Source organism: Barbus barbus, assembly GCF_936440315.1.
Source record: "Barbus barbus genome assembly, chromosome: 3".
Classification (NCBI taxonomy): domain Eukaryota; kingdom Metazoa; phylum Chordata; class Actinopteri; order Cypriniformes; family Cyprinidae; genus Barbus; species Barbus barbus.
In genome coordinates this window covers 26,722,539-26,745,034 of record NC_136731.1, presented here as the reverse complement: position 1 = coordinate 26,745,034, position 22,496 = coordinate 26,722,539, and the positions used below count along the sequence as shown (strand labels likewise).

Here is a 22,496-nt window from a genome sequence, read left to right as displayed (position 1 = left end):
TACTTTTAAATACTTTTTCAGATAAAAATTTAAAAAATACAGAACATTTTAATTGGACAAATGGCTTTTATAATATCCCAAATAAAAAGAGGCATCTTAAAGAAAGGAAATGCATTAAAAGTCAGTGTTGATGAGAACGCCGCTTGCTGAGATTCAGTGGCGGAGCACTGGGCTTTCCTTCCCTTTCTGCCGAGGCACTGCCCTTGTGAGTGTTTTTGCTGGCCGCTGCAGGACCGGTAATCACTGGGCAATGAATGAGGAAAATTGAGTTGCAGGAGTTTGTGGGGTTGTGACCTAACCAATCACATGGGCCGATGCCCTCACAGTGGAAGCCCTTTCCCAAAAGCAAAGCCCTAATAAACAATGCACTGGTCAAAGCCCGTCGGAGTCACACAAACGGGCTGCTTTGCCCACAGTACTCTCAGTATCTCTAGAAATATAGACACTGACATGGAAGTAACTGGGAAGAGAGGGGTGTGTATGTATGTGTGTGTGTGTTTGGGGATGAATGTACGTGATTTTCCACTGCCCCTCATGACTGAAGTGGACATTAGGATGAAATGGCAGCCCCCAAGTGCTGCAGATTCACAATGTGGGATGGCCTAATTTCGTTTTGCACAGCCCAAGGGGTCCAGCATGCAGTGCAAGCATCCCGAAAGATAAATAGACAGTTGAGTAATGTTCCGTCTCTCCTACGGCCAAGCTCTGCCCACACATTCCATTTTCAACATGTTTCCCGATAATGTTATCATTTGTTTTGCTGGCGGTTTGCAACACGTGTCATTCCCTCGGACACGATGCAGATGGACACTCAGTAGACCACAGCACTTCTGTGTTTTTCACCCCCAGAATTGGTCTTTAGTTTAAAAATGAATAATTCTAACAATGGCAATTAAAGGGGGCATAACACACACAGTTTCACCCAATCTCATGTTAATCTTGAGTACCTATGGTAGGGGTGACCCCGAATAGTCGAAGATTCGAGCCTGATTCGACTCGCAGTCAAATGTTCGGGGGTGTTAGGATCATGTCATTTTGGCTATGTGGCGGTGCTCAGTGTCTGATTTCACATTGAACTACCCGTTTTCTCTACATAAGTTAATATACAGCCTATTAAGATAATGTTGTAAATAAGAATCTGAAAAGAAAGAAGCTTTTAATTAATATTTTTAACATTCATGAATAAATCCAACCACCTCTATAGATTTAAGTTTCACTTTCCATAATCCGTGACTGACAGAGGAGCATATTGGTGGCAAAGATTTAAATCTTTAACAAGGCAGAGTGAAAGACTGGATTTTTCGATCAGTTAGTTATTTCAAAATATTTCAGCCGGTTTATATATATCATGTATATTTTATTTATCTTGTATTATAAGATGCATTTGGTTGAGTTATGCTGCAGTAAAGCACTTCATTGTAGTACTATACGGTGATTATCTTCAGCGCGCAGCGAATGCAGGACAAGCAACAATGCAGAATATTAATAACTATGATTGGGACTGTCATATTCATAACATTATCAGAATCAGAATGAGCTTTATTGGCCAGGTATGTTTGCACATACAAGGAATTTGTTGTAGTGACAGAAGCTCCACAGTGCAACAGAAAGACAGCAACAGGACAGGACACAGATAATAAAAGAATAATATACAAATATCCAAATAGGCAATGTATAAAGCAGCAAAAACACAATATATAATATAGACAACTATGTATGTACAGGTCAAGTATGCAAATTAGAAATGAGAAATTAAAATAAAATAAGTGAGTGTGGTGAATGGATAATGTATCATAGTTTTGTGTTCCACGTTTATTGTTGAGTGTTCATGAGATGGATTGCCTATAAAGAGAAAACTATTGTAATAAAACGCTGTGATTTGTTTGTTTAGTTGCCGTATTTCTGCACATTGTTGCGTGAAGAAGAAGAAGGAGTTCATTCAGACCCGTGCAGACATGTTCATGTGCATTCGGGGCATTTTGTGCTGATAGCCTATAAGTTGTAACATTAACGTTATGTTATATAAATAACGAAGCGTATTCTATATGAGATAGCCTAAATGATGATTTAAATCCCATTGATTAAAAACCTGCTATCAAATGCTTCACTCTACTGGTCATCTTCAGCGCACGCAGCTCAAATACAGAACATGGTCATATATATAACATTATAATGAGAGCACTGTTGTAAAAACAATTTAGTGAATTCTTAGTCTTTTGCTGATGTTTAATGTTAACGTTTATCTTTTAATCAAAACATAAAACATTATTTTTCTATCTGTGAAGTGTCCGTTTTTTCCCCGTGTGTTAACGTCAGTAATTATGACTGTCCAATGTCTGACTTGACTCTTGGTAATTTGCCCCGCCCCCAAACATATAATTGAACTATCAGTCGACTATCGGCAAGATTCAAAAATTCCTATTCAACTATGAAAATCCTTAGTTGGGGACCCTAATGTATAGAGTAGTACTGCATCCTTCATATCTCCAAAAAGTCTTTAGTTTTATCATATTTATAAAAGGAAGACACAGCTTTACGATTCTCAGAAAACAGCCGAACTCCTGGAGGTGCGCCATGGGCGGAGCTAAAGAGTGAGGAGTACTTGAGCTTGATCTTCCGGGGGAACTGCCTATACAAGGAGTTCCACCCTTCATGACATCACGAAGAGCCATGATGGAAAAAAACTTTCTGAAACTTGTAAGAAGTGTGTATTTGGCACAGAAATACTCTGTTATCATTTTTTGAAACTTTGGCCATGTTTAGCATAAGAATCCAACTCTTTAACAGTGTAAATAACTCAACATGCATGAAACAGCATTGGACCCCCCCTTTAATGATAATGCTAAATAATATCCAGTATCCACATTCTTCAACGCAGAAGTAAGCCTATGGGTGAGACTTCCGGTTCATTAGCCGCTGTAGGAAAAAAAACAGTACAATAACAATAACCAGGTTTCCATCCAAGGATTTTTTTGCGAAAAAATATTTAGCGCTTTAAAATATTTACGATATAGATGATGGAAATGCCAATTATCGATTAAATTTCTCATGTTTCGACAAAATCTTTTTCCGTTTAACTTTAGCGCATAAATTCCATATATCGATACTTCAAATGTCGCAAAAATTTGTTTGGAAACTATTTTTTTTGAGAAAAGGGTCTTTAACGCAAATAAATGTGGAGTCACATGACAGAATTAGCCTATAGGCAGCGTCCGTGTTCATGGTGTTGCTCACGTTAAAGCACCGTTTCCCTGTAGTTCAAAAGCGCATTAAAACATATTCATATTATTAAATTGTATCTAAAATTATTTTATACATGGTAAGAAAAAGACGAGTTACCTCTCAAACATACTTATCTTAATTTGGTGTTAGTAGGCTAGCCTACGTTTACATGATTATAATTTTTTTTTTTACAGTGCACTGTTCAGTTTAAATAGCCTGTAGTCCGTGCCTTTCAGCTTGACCACCATAACCCTGTGATATTATGCCAAGCACATTTTGTTTTACTTACTTACTTACTTTTACTTTTGTCATTTAGCAGACGCTTTTGTCCAAAGCGACTTACAAATAAGAAAAAGTAACTAAAACTAAAAAGTTACAACTCTATAAATACTATCTACCCACATATTTAAGAAAATAAAGAAATTAAATAAAATTAACACATGCATATAACAACAACATTTCAATAATAAACATATCAATGAAAAAATTAAATAAAAAGCTACTACTATCGCTTGCCGGTGTCCCTGCCCGGTGGAGTCGCACGGTAGAGTCGATGGTCTTTACACTCTTTACTTTTTTACTTTTGTCATTTAGCAGACGCTTTTGTCCAAAGCGACTTACAAATAAGAAAAAGTAACTAAAACTAAAAAGTTACAACTCTATAAATACTATCTACCCACATATTTAAGAAAATAAAGAAATTAAATAAAATTAACACATGCATATAACAACAACATTTCAATAATAAACATATCAATGAAAAAATTAAATAAAAAGCTACTACTATCCCTTGCCGGTGTCCCTGCCCGGTGGAGTCGCACGGTAGAGTCGATGGTCTTTACACTCTTTGGTCTTCACACTAAGAGGGCTTCACACGACGACTGCCGCGGTATAATAACCTTCATTATACCAATCTAACAAATGATCATTTCAATTCAGCTGGACCCACTTTCCTGTTTATCAACTACAAATGGCCAAGCAAGTGCACACACTGACAAGATACACGATACAGTACGAGACCAAACGCGATTTCAGCAACTCTCATCCTAGTAAACAAAATAAGCGTTTCCTAGCAACGGCAAATGCGCTAAACACTGAGACAAGTAAATACACTTACGAGCTGATTTTAAACTTCCGCTGATAGACTGCTTCTCTTAAAGACCACTTCCATTACACTGCCTTCTGCTGGCGCTTGAACCCACTTTCCTGTTTATCAACTACAAATGGCCAAGCAAGTGCACACACTGACAAGATACACGATACAGTACGAGACCAAACGCGATTTCAGCAACTCTCATCCTAGTAAACCTAGTTTTACATGAACGTGAAGAACAAAAGTTTAAATTAATTCGTTTAGGCTTCTTAGCTTCCTATATTTTTATTCTTGCTTTGTTCTGAGTTCTTTCTAACATAAAATTTGTTGATGGAGTGAGGGGAAATAAAATATTTTTTTCATGTTTCTTCAATATTTTTGGCTGACTGTATTTTATTATGACATGAACAGGCTATGCTTAACTGCGCGCGAGGCGCCGGCACGATCCCTTGTGCTTTTTGTTTTGTTTTTTTTTTTCCTTGTAAAAGTGGAAACAACTTGCACTAGCCTACTCCTTCATTTGTGGTCATATAAGAGTAAGACATTATTCAAAACTATTCAAAATATTTATTTCATTTGTGTACATTCACAATAAATACAAAACGTACTTTTGTGAAATAAAGGAAAACTGCTGCTTTCTCGAGAGTGCATCACAAAAATGAACCTAAATTCTGCATATAGGCTGCTAATTGTTGCAGTTTTTTTTCTTTCGTTTTGTTAATTCATACATTTTTTAGAAAAAATATATTTTTCATATGGGCCTGTTTCTTTTATGTATAATAGCTTATGTTTTTCTCCGTTCACAGAAGCGCTGCAGGTCATGTTCATGTTGTTTATGCTGCTTTTTGCCAGTATAAAATGAATCCCTGGAAAACAAATTTAGGTATTTGTAATGGGTCAAGCCACCTATCAATTTAAATTTAATTTAATTGTAATTTAACATAATCTTGTCGGTTAACGGTTAATATGGCTTAGCGACCGTCGGTTAGGATAAATAAAATAACCGGAATGAACTTTCATATTTCCTATAAACGTTAATCAGAAAAATGATAATAATACAACTGCAACTGTTTATGATCATCTATCTAGTCTATAACAAAGTACAAAAAAAAAAAAAAAAAAACTTAAAACACTTAATAAAATTTATTGTATGTAGGCCTATACAATTTAATATAAGCTTTTTTTGCTTGTTTCAAATGGATGAACAACAGCTAGCCTAGCCTATAATTTATGCAAAAGGATAAATTATGTATGGAAACGGCTCAAGGGCAACATTTTTTTGCGATACGCCAAAACTTATGCGACAATTCGTTTTTTTAGGGATGACGTCATGACGCACACCATTTTATCGGCAAAAGGCCAGTTGGATGGAAACAGGCTGTAGACAGCAAATTTCGCAAAGTTTTTTTTAACGCATATCTCTTTGTCGATAACAAAACAGCGCAAAATCTGGATGGAAACTTGATTAGTGACGGTAAAACTTTTTGCACTAAAAAATGTGTTCATAATTAAGATAGTACATTAAAATAATATGGTAAGACGCACCAATTTGCAATATCAAGCAGAAAAACGAGCTGTTTTTTACAGCCAAAAATAGCTGGATGCAGATGAGACTGGAAATCCAGACCCATAAAATTTACAAATGGCCACACCCACTCTCACGGGAAAAATAAGGTGGAAAAAAAAGTAAAAAAGAACATGATTCTTGTTTGATGTCGAAAAAGGGCTACCTGAGCTGTACCTATTGTGCTGTGGTAAAAGACAAACAAATTTCATTTCATGCAGGTTTCATCAACATTTTGTTTGTGGTTCTTTTCTCTTTGTATTGAATTTGACATTTGGATTAAATTTGATTATAAGGAGTGAAGGCAAGGGAGAGGACTTCCCCAATGAAAGACGTATTTGAATGAAGTCTTTCTGCAGTAAAGGAAAACAATGACTACGAATTTAAAGACGAATTTAAAGTTGATGCTGATAAAAGATGATTTTCTAAAGATGGTTTCCCAACTACAAATGGCTTTTTGAGCCGTTCTTTGTAGTTCTCAAAAGCATGTACTTTGAGTTCTCAAAAGCATGCCTGACTGAAAACGACTCTCAGAGTTTGTGGAAATGTTATTCAGACTTTTGATGTCAGCTTAAGCTGTCTCACCGTAGACATGAGAAGGACGGAGGATCAAAACTCACCTCAGATGATCTAATGACTGTTTTGCAGGATACCAGGTAGCTTACCGTCTGGATTCTGGGGATCCCAACCAGTTCATCACTGTAGAGGTGGGCCCTGATACTCATCAGTTCACCGCCTCCAACTTGACCCCGGAGTCAGCCTACATCTTTCGCATCTCTGCCAAAACGGAGCAGGGCTGGGGAGCACCTGCACAGGCTGTGGTCATAACTACTGAGATTAGAGGTGACGCAAACACATACATAAATACACAACACCCATATACTGTAGCTTTAAAGGCAGAGTATATGTGATTTGGTTCAAAAACATTTTTTGTTATGCTGGTTGAAAGTCTCTTCACATCCCAATAGCAAAATAGTGGTCTAAATGAAGCTGAATGAAAATGAGCGAGAATGAAAAATTATTATTGTAAAATTATTTGCTTTGTACTGTAATGTTTTCTCACCGGTGAATGAGACATGAGGTAATCTGACAACATTGACACCATCTATCGTTGTGTCGCCGGTTAGCCTCTGGTCTGCCTGAGCGCGTTCATGTGTTTTGGAGGAGGCGTGGCTTTGGAGAGTGATTTTGCGAGGACGGTGGCATCTTATGCTTTCAAAGCTCTGAAATTGCCTACCCTACCTTTAAAGTCACAATTAAATGAAAATCACATTCTTTATTCACATTCTTCAGTTTATTTTCTGAATGCAAGTTATTGACTTCACTGTGAAAGATTCATCCATGCATGGTGTAATTAAAATTTCATAACTAGATAAAACGCCAGACTTTTCTCTGGTGACACATGCTGGACTTCTCCAATCATTGTGTCTGCTTTAATCCGGTCCCTTTTTAACAATTACCTGCAAGTTCACATTCAGATCTGCCTTCATTAAAAACTAATGGATTGAACCAAGTCCAACATTCATTTATTTTTTGTTTTTATGTCACAGTTCGGAAGAAAAGGTCTGTTGCTAACATCGTGACTTTAAACACCATTTGATTTGAATTTGTGAGACATGATCCTGGATCAGTATTCATATCATACAATTATTGTCCAAATCCTAACCACAACTTTAAAATTATAGGCAGTGAAGCAAGTCCTGCTTTTAAAAAAAAATCATGCATGCATATATTTAATATTATATTTTAAAACTTTATATTGTCTTCATTTGAAATTACTTTTCAACACATCATCTAGAACAGAAAATAATGTTAGATATTGTTTAAAATTTTCCCAATGGTTTACACAGTAAGTTAGTGCCGGTTAATGTTAACATCATAATAGCAAAAATAGATCTGTAACAGAAGCTTTACTATTGGGATACTCCGACTTGCTCTGAAGGGTCTTCAGAAATAGATGGCTGTGGTGTTTCAGAAGGAAAGTAGTGAAAACTCACATTCAAGTCTGGCTGCATTCTGAAACAGCTACTTTTCATGGTCCAACCCATTCACCATAGATAAAAATTGATCCTATTTTCCTCAGAAACCAAGTCACATTACGGAAGTAAAATGGATTGCTATGGTTTTCTGTTGATTTTAGGCATTTATACAAGTTTAAAAATGCATGCATGATCCAAATCATTCTTTGTTATATTTTAGACTACTAAAGAGTCATGATATGCAGCCCAACTGCTACACTGGTAATAAACAAATCAATTTCAAGACAGACAGATAGTTTGGGTTAAAGATGGAGAGTGATTACATATCATCCTTTGACCTCCTGAAGCTGCTCATTTGGTGCTTTTAAAAGCTGCATGGGCAAGGCCATTGCAATCATGGCTTTCAATGGCTTTCGTTGCGCATGATCTGCATCTTTAAAGGCGGTGATACCGCGTACCTTTAAATAAACAATTATGCCTCTCCGCATTGATTTCTCCCATTAAAATCGATAAGGTTATGCAGCTGCGTGTCACACAGGTGGGGAGGGGTGGAGAGGCCAGGGCGAGACCCGCTGACATGAGTAGAAGAGTCCTGTCCCGTGATTAAGAACAGTCAGCAAGACCAGCCTGACCCCTAAACCCACACTTTGCATCTATCTCTGCTCCATCAGAGCGACCGCAGCCTCCACGGCAGCTGCGAGTGCCTCAGGACAACGTGCAGTCCCGCAAACTACAGCTCAACTGGGTGCCCGGAGGGAACAGCTCCTCTCCCGTCCGTTACTTCACACTACAGACACGGGAGCTGCCCAAAGGAAACTGGCTCACCCATTCTTCTGCTATAAGCCACAATTATACCTCCTGGGAAGTGGACAGGTGAGCTCCTTTGCCATTTCTCAACTCCCACAATCCCACAAACAACAGTACCAGGGGCTTTACCCAGAGACTGGCCTCCACTGACCCTCACAGAGTTGATTTCACTCTCCGCTGCTTCAAAGCCACATGTGTTCCCCTGCAGGGCTCATGAGGGCCATACAATAAGGGCAGTATGGAGGGAGTGTTATTGAATGCGTAGGAGCCTTTTTTCCTCTGCAGCAATTTATGATACTCAATCCAATTTGAGAGAGTGAGAAACAATCAGTACGTTGGGGCTACGGGCGCTCCAGCTTTTTGCATAAGAGTTATGTCAGATCCGTAGCTATGATTATATAGGCAGTGGAATAGTATTTTATATGCATTCAGAGGGCCATCTCATCTTGATTATGATGAGTCCCCTTTCTCAGTTGAAAACTCTCGCAGCCATCAGCTTTTGAGTGCTTTTTAAACAGCCAGATTGTTGCCAAATGGATTATTCAGGACTGATTTGTGTCTTTACCAGCTGGAGGCTTTTAGGAGTGGGGCATCATAGGAAAAATATTCCCTTTAACTAAGCAAATATGAATAGTGGAAAGCCCCGTTGTTTTGGAACGTGCCGTACAACTCATCTCAATCGACAGAAATTGGTTATGAAACCTAAACGACATGTTTATTTCGTTAATGAGCCCAATTGGCTTGTGCAGTGTGTCTTGGTTAAATGGGAAATGAACCAATTAGAAATTAAAGTGAAATTTTTTCTACATATTCCCTTTACTGTCAAAATCAAGAAGTTTTGTGCCTGTGATTTTCAACACAGTGGTTGAAGAAGACTAAGCAATAGGGCTAATGTGATTATTTATTAAGTATATGTTATTATAATATAAATTATGAATGTTATTATAATTGTTTTGATTATATTTAATTAATTATACTTAGCATTACTTGAAGAATGCTAGACATTTTGGTTATACAATTATGACTATAGTAATTTTTTCATTATTGTTAGTCCTTTAAAATTCTATTGTAAAAATATATATAATTCATATTTTATATATTATATAACAAATAATAATAATGTTGATATATTTTAATTATATAATATATAATATTATAATTTAATTTAAATATAATATTTACAATAAAAAAACTCTGTTTTCTTTGTTCTTCAATGTCTACTTGTACTTATTTGAACAATGCTTGAAAATTAATATTATGAAAGTTGGTATAATGAATTATTTTATCTATTCCCCAACTTTAAGTTGCTTTGGATTAAAGTATCTGCTAAATAAATAAATGTACATTTTAATTCAAATTAGCTGAAGAAGTCTAGGAAGTATGACTGCAATTATGACAAAAATAGTAATTGTTGATTATTTCCTTTGAAATTTAATTGTGATTATTTATATAGTATATATTATTATAATAATATAAATTAAAAATTACATATACTATTTAAATAATAATATTAATATATTTTATAATTTAAATAATAGAATTAAATCTTATTAAAAATACTTATTTTTCCAATTAATTGTGCAGCCCTACACGGTAAAAAATAAGTGTAACTTTAACTGTAAAATTTAGTAAAAACTGAAAAAAACTGTTAATATGTTAACAGTGAGTTCCTGTACTATATACAGGGAAAACTGTAAAAGATCTAACCAGACATATCATGTAATTTTACAATAAAATGCTAAAATCTATTTTGTACCTTTAACATACTGACAACCATCATAATAATGCAGGTGGTAAAAGAGAAAGGCATATGAAGAATCAAAACTCATTACAGGTAGCTTCACCACAAGCAGAAGTATATACTAATATATAGAAGGTGCATTCATGCAAACACAAAACACCATCATTGTAACACACATGATACTTAAATAATGCAATAAATTTTCATTAAACAACAGAAGATGTAATATAAAGCCCAAATGTACATAACTGATAACAAAAACTATTAAAAAACATGATTATTTAAACAAAATACTTTCAAATGTGGAGTGTCACGCAGGGAATTCTGGGAATATCGGTTTACAGTTTCTGAGTGTAAATTATACATTGATTTGTTATTTTTACTTCTAAAAACTGTACAATTAACAGCATTTTACTGTAAAATTACATGATATGTCTGGTTAGATCTTTTACAGTTTTCCCTGTATATAGTACAGGAACTCACTGTTAACATATTAACAGTTTTTTTCAGTTTTTACTAAATTTTACAGTTAAAGTTACACTTATTTTTTTACCGTGTAGGGCTGCACAATTAATTGGAAAAATAAGTATTTTGAATAAGATTTAATTCTATTATTTAAATTATAAAATATATTAATATTATTATTTAAATAATATATGTAATTTTGAATTTATATTATTATAATAATATATACTATATAAATAATCACAATTAAATTTCAAAGGAAATAATCAACAATTAGGGGTGGAGGGGTGGAGAGGCCAGGGCGAGACCCGCTGACATGAGTAGAAGAGTCCTGTCCCGTGATTAAGAACAGTCAGCAAGACCAGCCTGACCCTTAAACTCACACTCAAATTTTTTTTTTACAGTGTATTAGACCGCATTCCCTGACATAATTTACCACCACCTGAGTTGTTCATAACACATTTCTTGTTTTTATGAAGTGGCATATGCTGCACTCATGCCTTTATATGAGCTCTCCAATATGAAGTGTTTCGTATCTTATTTCCGTCTTCACCTCTCTGCCTCAAGTGCTTTAAGATAAAACTCTGTAATTGCCAATGCGTGCCATTGGGCTTCAATGGATTGTGTCCCTGACATTTACAGATACTAGTTCATACATGCACTGCTGAGCCACATCATTTGTGATGGGAAAGATCTTTGTCCAATATGAGAGAGCTCACGAGTTGTGCAATCCCTTAGGCTGAAACCCTTCACTTCATACAAGCTCAGAATGATGGCGACTAATGACGTCGGAGACAGCAAGTACAGCCAAGAGACGGATGCAATTACCACTTTACAAGATGGTGAGTAATAATGAGCGTGTTGTATCTACTGGCTTTGGTTGATGCGCTATTGATTCAAATAAAAGTCATAGAGGAACTACAGTCTGATCTGCACCATTTACTTGCAAGCTGAAGTCTTGGAACTGATTTAATTCTGTTATTATTTACTCATCCTTATGCTATTCCAAACTTGTTTGACTTTCTTTCTTGGGTTCAGTGGACCCCTAGTGGGCCACAAGGGAGTGCTAGGTCTGTGGGAAAGTTCAGAATATATTAAAAAGAAAAAAAGTTTAAATGTACAGAATATGACATTATTTCAGTTTATTCTTTTAATGGTCAGAAATTATTTTATTATTTTAGACAGTCAACATTTTATGTTTCTCTTCAGTCCTTATATATATATAAAAGTACCTTAGAAAATAGATACAAATAAGGAATATATAAATGTCTTTGGTCTGTTGGAAGGGGACCGTCATAAATGGGAATCAATGGCAAGTTTGTAAACCCCTGTTCAAATGACTCAAAACTCGCTAGAAGAGAAGATATTTGTAAATAACGACAATCCTGGATTATCTTGCGTCACGTTTCACACTGCTCAATATTTACCCGGGGCTAACAGTAAAACCTGGGTATTCATATGCTAACATGTTTCTAAACCCTGGATTAAAACTGTTATTTGTGGTGTCACATAGAATGGACTTTTCGGACTATAAAAGTGAAAATGAAACTCTAGCTGATACATTTTCTACCACCATTTGACATTTGTCCCTTCAAATGCTGAAACGATTGTTTATACAACATGCAGTGTTTCTGTGACTGTCCAAAGCACATGAATGTGAGGCACACGTTTGGGTGTCTGTTGCTAAGCATCTAGCCGTAACATTCAAACACTGCATCTTTACAGACTGTGCAAGTTTGGCACTGCAATGCAGGGTAACCAGAGCAAAAGTGATGCTAGCGCTCTGAAACGTTTCTTTAGCCAGAGTTAAAAGCAGGGTTAAGTGCTGTGTGAAAAGCTTTTCTGTTTGTTTGTTTGTTTCTCACAGAAAGAAATATGGACAAAGTATTTTTAGGTACTTTTATGGTGCTCTTTAGTCATTTTTGAGCTTGGAACCACCAGTCCTTATAGATATGTAAGAGTTCAGATGCAAAAGCCTGAAATTTTTTTCTAAATTGAGCATTTTTATCAGACTCCTATATTTATGTTCAGATATTTTACTTTAATTTAATAGAAAATGGCCTGTACATTGCCAATAAAATAAAATTAAATTACCTAAACATAGGTAACAATGCTAATTTTAGATGAAAATTTCAGATGGCACTTAGAGGCTTTTGCATATGAACTCTTCATATATATATATATATATATACATTGAAAAGGCCGGCCTTCAAAAATCCTTCTTTTCTGTTTCATAGAAGAAATACAGTCATACAGGTTTAGAACAACATAATAGCAAGTAAAAAGTGACTGTATTTACTGAACTAAGAACTTGCCTAATGGGATTTCTCATTGTATATGTGAATTTAATATCAAATGTTGTTTTCTTTGCATCTGCAGTTCCTGACGAAGCGCCCACAATTCAAGCCGTGAAACCCTCCACGACAACATCCGTGCTGGTGCAGTGGCAGGTACGCGAATGCCGGCCCACCCCGGGTCGAGTGAACTCCTGACCCCCCATTACGTTTATCTGATAGCCAGATAACAAACCGGCTCCAGCCTGTGAGAAGAGTAGCGGCATGTTACAGGCTATCACCAGTGAAATTACAGCCCTGTTCTGTTTAATGATGTGACTTTTGTCAATAAGTAGCCTCGCCTCACTTTGAGCAGCCTGGCGTGAATCGCTTAGTATTCATCGTGCAGGATTGCATAAATTAATGACATGAGGCATCGATACCCGCACATTTACAGAGCTTGCAAAGGGCTCCGCCAAGCCCGGGATAATTAATACCCACGCACGACAGCGATCCTGCAATCTGAAGGGATATTAATTAGTAGCTGAAACCTTTATTCACTGACCTATGAGTCCCGGATCTTCTCACTACTGTCTGTTTTATCAGCAGAACCGTAGGCCGAGTTGATTACGCTCTGCTCTGAGCTTTGTTAATTACCCACTGACTGAATGGCTCAGAAATTAAATCCTCATCTTTTATTTATCTTATCCATTTGGCGGCGAGCGTCGCGCACGGTCGCGCGATATGGGAGATCAGTCAGCGCTGTCTGTCAGTTACGGCCGGGACGGCTTTTTATCAGGGTGTGCTTTAATAAGGACCGTTAGAACAGCTAGCGGTATGTGACCTTTAATTTAATCTGTGCCTTTGCAGACGCCCAAGGAGGAGAGTGTGAATGGGGTTCTGGTGGGCTATCGGCTCTACTACCGCGAGCTGCAGTATGACAGCGCACCGCAGGAGTCAAAGAGGGCCGTCAACAGCTCCTTGCTGCGCACCGAACTGACAGGTAACTCGCAGGAGAAGGCTCTCCTCTTGAACCAGAAACCTCTGCACGCAGGCTTGATTTATAGCTTGAGTGCTTCTTTGAACACTTGAACCCATCCAGGTATTGAAAAAAAAGGAATTCCTTAACCATTTTTACCTCAGCCTTTTTGGCGTGCGCTTTTGTGCAAAGATGAATATTGTATTTCGCAGCTACACTTGCAGAAAGTAAATCGAGTTTGGAAATGAAACTGGGACACAATCAGTGATTAGCAAGTTACGAAATTCACATTAGTGCTGTCAAACGATTAATTTCATCCAAAATCTGAGTTTTTGTTTATATAATATATGTGTATATAGTGTGTATATTTATTATGTATATATAGATACACGGTAACACTTATATAATAACTGGACACTATGAATCATTAGTTAAGCATTAGTAAATAGTCAGTTCATCCTTTATAAAGCATTGTTCCAACATTAATAGGCATTAGTAAGCAGTTTATAAATACAGCTATAAATGTTTTGTTCTTGAACATATCTATAATGTTTAATAATTGTATTTTCATACTTTATCAATGATCAATTTATCATTTCTAAATTATTACGTTATTTACAAACCAGTTTAGGAGTTGTCAGTGGCTCATAAGATCATTTAGAAACTCTAAGTAAATGATTCATAAACTATTTCAATGTACATTTATAAATCTTATTATTTAGGCACATATAATAGTTGCTCAGTGTGTTAATAAATGCTTTATTAACACACATTCCTGCTGTAATTCATGATTAAGGCAGGTAGGTATAAAACATTTAGTAGTTGCCAGCCATCTATTTTTGTGAGCTCATCTAAATTGAGGAGTATTTCTACCCTGTAAAGCATTTACAAAGGAGATTTAATGGCTCATTTATCTTCCAAACAGAAAAGTTAAACAAACACAACACACGGAAATATTTTTTCAAGATGCAAAAAAGGAAACTGTACAACTGTACATTTGAAAAAAAAAGAAAAATAAACCTCTGAAATTTCATAGAAAAAAAATTAAATAAGAATTCAAGTGTACAGTTGTACAGTCTCATTTTTTAAATAAATATTTCTTAGTTCTGTATCCCTCTGTGTTGTGTTTGTTTAACTTTTCTGTTTGGAAGATAACTGAGCCTTTAAATCTCCTTTGTAATAGATATGCTTATAAATCAAGAACAAAACATTTATAGCTGTATGTATAAACTGCTTACTAATGCCTATTAATGTTGGAACAATGCTTTATAAAGGATGAACTAACTATTTACTAATGCTTAACTAATGATTCGTAGTGTGCAGTTATTATAAAGTGTTACCCAACTTTTATTTTGGATGCGATTAATCGCGATTAATCGTTTGACAGCACTAATTCACATTAATACGCTGAACATTGTGCAAATCAGTCAAGTTTGAGCGCTATCAAAGCGTTAGGACACTCATCCTCCCTGCAGTTAGAGAATCATTTTCCGACGGATGGCTGAGCGTAGGTGAACTCGTTACGCGCTCAGGCTGTGTGAGGTGCGGAATCATGAGTTTGAGCTCAAGTGTTCGGCACTGAGCGCGCCATCGAGCTCTTATTCCGCAGCCCAGATCCGGCTTCTAAATCTCCTTTGACAAATTGGACTCAGCAGTGTTGACAGCATTTAAATGCGCAAGCCCGGAGCAGCCGAGCACGGAGGCATATTTAATTCCTTTCCCTATGTTCTGCACCGGTCAGGGCAGGAGTGCAATATCTCTCCTCTGCTCTCCACTCGTCTTACATGCTAATATCTGAGGTCTGTTAAGTGCCGAATGTGCCTCCCTGCTGAAATCACCCTAAATGCCAAGAGGAAATTACCAGAGCTATGCTCTATTTGTTCAGGCTTAACAGCTTACATTGAAAAGTTAGCAGGTACTCCAGAAGCTAACAAGGCCTCTGTCACTCTGTCACAAGCCCAGTCAGTTTATGTTACTTTATAGGGGCAGTCTTGGCCTAATGGATAGAGAGTCGCGGGTTCGAGTCTCATGTTCTGCAGGAATTGTCGGTGGGGGGAGTGAATAACCAGCGCTCTCTCCACCATCAGTACCACGACTGAGGTGAGACCCTTGAACAAGGCACCGAACCCCCAACTGCTCTGCTGTAGTAATATGGCTGCCCACTGCTCCGGGTGTGGGTGCACATGGATGGGTTAAATGCAGAGCACAAATTCCGAGTATGGGATACCATACTTGGCCCCACGTCACTTCACTTTTATTGAGCTGATATCTTTGTATGATTGTTGTTCATAGTGTGCTGTCGGACACATACAAAGATTTAGTGCAAAATCTAATACACTGAATAAAATGACAATTTAACATTATCACTATAAAGTACACTTAAGTAAGGTATCACTATAAAATACACTTGATGTTGTGATTGCTATGCACTTCTGGCATGAAAATGTGGCAATTTATTAAGAAATACCCCAGTTGTTTCTTTGCTTTAAAATATTTGAAGCAAAACTTGATTGGTAATCATAATAATATCCATTTTATTTATGAAAAGCTATATTGATGATAACATATTTGGTGGGAAAAACAATAGCATAAGCATGAGCAAGTCTTTGATGATTTATGTAATATTGTGTGATATTACTTTAGTTTACTTGTTTACTTGACAATATTCCATGTTTATACTACATGAAATGCTAAAAAAAATTGAATGATAAAATTTAATTTAAAGTTTACAGCATGTAAGCTAATTCTCAGTCTGCAAGTGAGCTGTTTTATCCATTTTTATCCATTTAGTCACCTGTTTGTCTGTTATTTATTTATTTATTGTAAATAATGTTTTAATAATAAAAGTAAAGTGTCTGAGCTTGGCCAGAAGATACTTCAGAAAGTCTGAAATAACCTCAAATAGAAGCCCTTTTTTAAAGCTACAAAGGCATATTTGTTTAAGATACCGCACTGGAAAGAAACTGTATAAAAGGAATGACCAGTCATGCACACGTTCAGATTTTTCTTTAAATTTACCCAAGTGATGTTGGATCAGTATATGTTAAAAAAATCTTATTAGGTCCCTAATGCACCCCTGCTTGTGATTTAGTACCGTATATTGACTGCTGAATCATTAATCATTGACTGGCTTTGGTTTCTTGCGGGTTTTGATTGGAGCGCTAGATGAGCATTGTGGAATTTCATCAATCTCTTGGAGAAGTGTGTGATGAGCAACTTTGAAAAGCAAAGATTTACTGCCATGATGAAATATCCCTTTGATTTGTGCTTTTCCATCTCTGATGCTTCTCCAGTAATGTATTCCTCATCGTTTTCTCTTTCTCCCTCAGCCAAAAGCACTGTGAAGACTGTCAGCAATCCTTCATTAACCGAATTCGAGCTAACGCGTAAGTTTCATATAGCCATCTTTCTCATTTACGTCAGTCTGCTTTGAAGTCCAAAATATTTAAACTCCCTTTGGCAAAGTGTGTAATCCGTAGTACTCTTCCTGTTCAGAGAACAAGGTTCTTGCTTTAATCCATATGCTCTGACCAGGAACATTTTGGCCTGAGATATTCTCAAAGTGAATCCCATTGTGCACCGCCTCTGACCTGAGACTTGCATGTGCTCTCAGTCTCCCCTGTACCATCTCATCAATACTTTTCAAAGAGTTTGGAAAAAGTAATGCCATTTCTTTCCGAGATCACACCCAAACTGTTCTGTATCCACACTGATATGGAACAGTTATCTCAGAGATGCTTTTGTTTCTACCCAGATGTATTCCTATTCTTCTTATCTGCTGTCTCAAATCCAAGATGTGCCTTTCAAGCACCCTTATCGAGCTTCTGTTTGTAATTTTGAATTCTCATCAGAGCTGCAGAAATACAGACGCTATGAAATTGTGATGACTGCCTACAACGTCATTGGCGAGAGCCCTCCAAGTGCTCCGGTAGAGGTGTTTGTTGGAGAAGCAGGTAAGCGATTGTGTCAAAATAAATATTAATTTATTAAAATAAATGATTTTTTCATTCTTAATTTACCAAAATAAGTATTTTGTTTGCAAATATATAGTCCCACAATAGCTGTTGCTATGTTTTATTTTATTTTAATTATTTTGCAAGATTACCTTGACACTATATAGTATATATAGCCCAATAGTTGCTATTTTGTTTTATCTAAGTTTATTTTAGTTAATATTATCTGTAAACTATAAGGTCATGTGATTCCATAATTGCTATAAATTAGTGCTGACAAACGACTAATCGCAATGAATCGCATACAAAATAAAAGTTTTTGTTTACATAATTAATACATGTGTGTGTACTGTTTATATTTATTATGTATATATAAATACACACATACAGTATATATTTTGAAAATATTTACATGTATATATTTATATTATTAATAAATATATTTAATATATAAACAACATATTTTTCTGAAATATATACATGCATGTGTGTGTATCTATATATGTGACCCTGGACCACAAAACCAGTCATAAGTGTAAATTTTTGAAAATGAGATTTAATAATAAATAAGCTTTCCATTGATGCATGGTTTGTTAGGATCTGATCTAGAATATTTGGCCGAGATACAACTATTTAAATCTGGAATCTGAGGTTGCAAAAATATTGAGAAAATCGCCTTTAAAGTTGTCCAAATTAAGTTCTTAGCAATGCATATTACTGATCAAAAATGAAGTTTTGATATATTTATGGTAGGAAATTTACTAAATATCTTCATGGAACATGATCTCTACTTAATATCCTAATTATTTTTGGCATAAAAGAAAAATGGATCATTTTGACCCATACAATGTATTTTTGGCTATTGCTACAAATATACCCCAGCGACTTAAGACTGGTTTTGTGCTCCAGGGTCACATATACATAATAAATATACACAGTACACACGTATATATTATGTAAACAAAAGCTTTTATTTTGGATGCAATTAATCGCGATTAATCGTTTGACAGCACTTCTATAAATTCATAAAGACACGTTTGATGAAAAATATCAATGTATATTTGATGTTGCGATTGCTATGCACTTCTGGCATGAACAAGTGGCTATTTGTTGTTCAGAAATACCCAGCTGTTTCTTTATCAAAATATTTGAAGCAAAACATGTTTGAATAATATTGGTAATTATAATGATATCCATTTTATCACAAGCTGTTGCAATGTTATTTTATTTTATCATTTGTTTTAATTTTTTTTTTTTTTTGTAATATTACCTTGAAACTATATGGTGTATACAGTCCAACAGTTGCTATTTTGATTTATTTTAGTTATTTTAGTTAATATCTATAAACTATAAGGCTATGTGATTCCATAACTGCTATAAATTCATAAAGGCCACGTACAGTTCACCTTTTACTTCTTAATCGCGTTCTGTACTTACATAATTCACTAAAATACAGGAGTGACAACCGCATTCGACAACCACATTAACTCCTGAAAAATACAGGTAGTGACAGTGAAAGAAGTCTTAACCTTAGGACATTTTGACGCGGAAATAGCTGCGCTCGCTAGCCATCCTGTAGTGTCAGTTGTTGCCAGATCTTCACAGAAAAAAACAACAACAAGGACAAGCCCAAAAAACACCCAAATGCTTTGTTTTACAACACACACAAAAAAATTCTATATCTCATATCCGCAACAGACCACTTTATTAACTCATAATAAGTGCCTATCTTTATGAGCTAAGATCAAACAACATGCCTAAAAGCGCTTGTAAATATGAGGACATGGCAACACTGCAAACAGCACTCTCTAAAGCAGCCTCCTGATCATAAACAAAGCGTAGCACGTCTATCAGCGGTAGCTTAGTTAAAATCGACAGACAAAAAGAGTCTTTAGCCAAAATAAGTGGCAGGTACCAAATGGCTAAATTCTTCAGTGGTGGTCAGTAACGAAGTAGCTTTACTTCGTTACTGTACTTAAGTAAATTTTTCAAGTATCTGTACTTTACTGGAGTAGTTTTATTTTGAGTAACTTTTACTTTTACTTCACTACATTCCAAAGCATTAGATCGTACTTTTTACTTCACTACATTTCATAAAACATATCGTTACTCATTAAAATATATTACGAGCTCCGAGACGCAGAAGCTGTGTCTGATTCATGAACAAACTGATTCTTTTCAATGAACCTGTTAAATCGGTTCGCAAATCGCACCAAACGATTCATTCACGAATTGGAATGATCCGATTGCAGCTGTTCTCGAGTCGACAACTCACTGATTCAAATGAACCATTTAGAGCGAGTCTCCAGTGAACTGAACTCACAAGTAAACACTGGAGATCTTGTGAGTGCAACTGATGCTGCGAAAAGTAAGTTACTAATGTTGAATTTTAGGATTAATTATTGTTACTGAAAATCATATTTACGTCAAATCTGCTGTAAAAGGTGATCTATTTAAGCCCACTGAAATGCTTGAATGCATTGCAGACAGATCGATGACAGTGTCTCTATGTTTTAGGTCAAAAAACGAAACATTAAAATAACACAGATTAACGCTAAATAAAATAACTGATGCACGTTCATATTATGCTGTAACGTTAGCAGTTTTATTAAAATGCTACGCATCTAGCCCTATGTTTTATATTGTTTATCAACAGTACAAATTGTTGTATTGTTTAGATCATCGAGCCGAGCAGACAGATATGAATGTTTATTCATAACCATACTGAAAATAAATAAATATTGTTAGCTGATGCTAACTGTCTAGCTAGCAAGCTTGCTGGTGCTAAATTGAGGAAATTTTTAGATATAAAGTCCAAATATTTTTATCCAACCACCTAGATAGATTACATCTGAAGGAAAAAGAAAGGATGTGATGTTCAGAACACAGTAACTACAGTAATTATCAAAGTGTGAAGTGATGCCCTCTGGGGGCATTTGGCCAGGGGTGTTTTTACACCACTGACAAGGTTTGAGAAGAAAAAAAAATCATTATGAAAATATAATTATAGTTTCCTTAAAATGTTCTTCCTAACTTCAGGCCTAATTCTCATGTCATATATAACTGACGTTCTGCAAAACAACAAGCTTTAAAACACTTTTTTCTTACTGGTGAAAATTAGATGGTCAGATCTGTTTTCTCTCAGGTACATCACAATGTAAGCTTCACAGTGAAGTGTTGCCAGATCGTGTTGACGATTTCCAGCCCAAAAGCTCACCAAAACCCGCCCACTTCAACAAAAACCAGCCCAAAATTTTAACTGGCAAAATAATTTGATAGAATTTTATCTTATGTTTTAATTTTACGTCAATAAAGGTTGAAAAGGACCATTTTTATCTCCTTAAAATAAAATAATGACAAAATAAAATAAAGATAGGTTAAATCAATTTCACAGGAATATGGATCAAAACAGGGCAAATGCTTTAAAGGGAGACAAAAAATTAAAATGTCCAAAAATCTTTTCAAAGTGGCAATCAAGAAATTAACCGATGACTTTAACCCTCGGAAAAACACATGGATTATTTTCAATGTCCACAGTAAGAATAATCTATTTTTTTTGAGCAAAAAGTGCACAATAAAGTGATCAGAATGCAATAAATTAGCTGGCATTTACTCTCGTTCATGCACACACCCATGACAGCCAAAAATGTGTTATTCATTGATACATACTGTATGATAATCTGACAGCAAAAATAAATCATAATATCAATCAACAACAATAATGCGCTTACCTTTGTCTTGTGCTTCAACTACAGCACGCATTTCACGAAGTACACATTTTAGAACATAATGCAGAACTTTGCACAGTCCAAACTGTTCAAGTCCAGCAGCTGTCAATGCATACCAGAGGAGAGTCTGGACGGTTTAAAAGATGTTCTGAAGCAGAACAGCATCGTATAGTCCCATATTCAGTTTTGATTTTTATTAAATCATTCAACTGTTCTCTTATTTCAGTTACAATTACATTTAGAAGTCTTCTATTCATTCAGTCACTCTTAGACTCTTTATCATGTATATTTAGGCCACTTTGCCATCGCAATCACTTAAATAAAATGAATGAATGAATATAGCTGCACATTTAAATCTTGCCCTTTATAGCGCCAAAACCCCGTCACTCAAGATTCATCACATCTCACCAACATAAAAGATGATAAATTGATTGACAAGTCTCTGAACCGATTAGGGTTGCGTTAGGCTATGGAAAAATGAGTTGATGACTGCGCTACACATTATTTTACTGTGATACTTTGAGTTTGAACATATTAAAATAATATGATTAAAGATAAAAGCGAAGAAAAAAGCAGCTTTTAAGCAATTTTGTCAACCCGCCCAATGCGTTATTCTCTGGTCCAAGCCGATCAAAACAAGCCCAGTTGGGCGGCAACCCGCCCAATCTGGCAACACTGACAGTGAACATTAC

General features: G+C 35.8%; 1 protein-coding gene across 2 annotated transcripts in view; it reads left to right on the top strand.

Annotated features, from left to right (window-relative positions):
* Window positions 1-22,496, top strand: part of LOC306853892 (protein sidekick-1-like) — a 367,593-nt gene that overhangs the window by 326,300 nt on the left and 18,797 nt on the right. For both annotated transcript variants that reach the window (XM_079391575.1, XM_079391574.1), the window contains exons 29-35: window positions 6,528-6,722; window positions 8,530-8,731; window positions 11,610-11,713; window positions 13,251-13,321; window positions 14,015-14,147; window positions 17,453-17,509; window positions 17,975-18,076. In XM_079391575.1, the coding sequence (XP_079247701.1) occupies window positions 6,528-6,722; window positions 8,530-8,731; window positions 11,610-11,713; window positions 13,251-13,321; window positions 14,015-14,147; window positions 17,453-17,509; window positions 17,975-18,076 (864 nt within the window). The remainder of the gene's footprint in view (window positions 1-6,527; window positions 6,723-8,529; window positions 8,732-11,609; window positions 11,714-13,250; window positions 13,322-14,014; window positions 14,148-17,452; window positions 17,510-17,974; window positions 18,077-22,496) is intronic.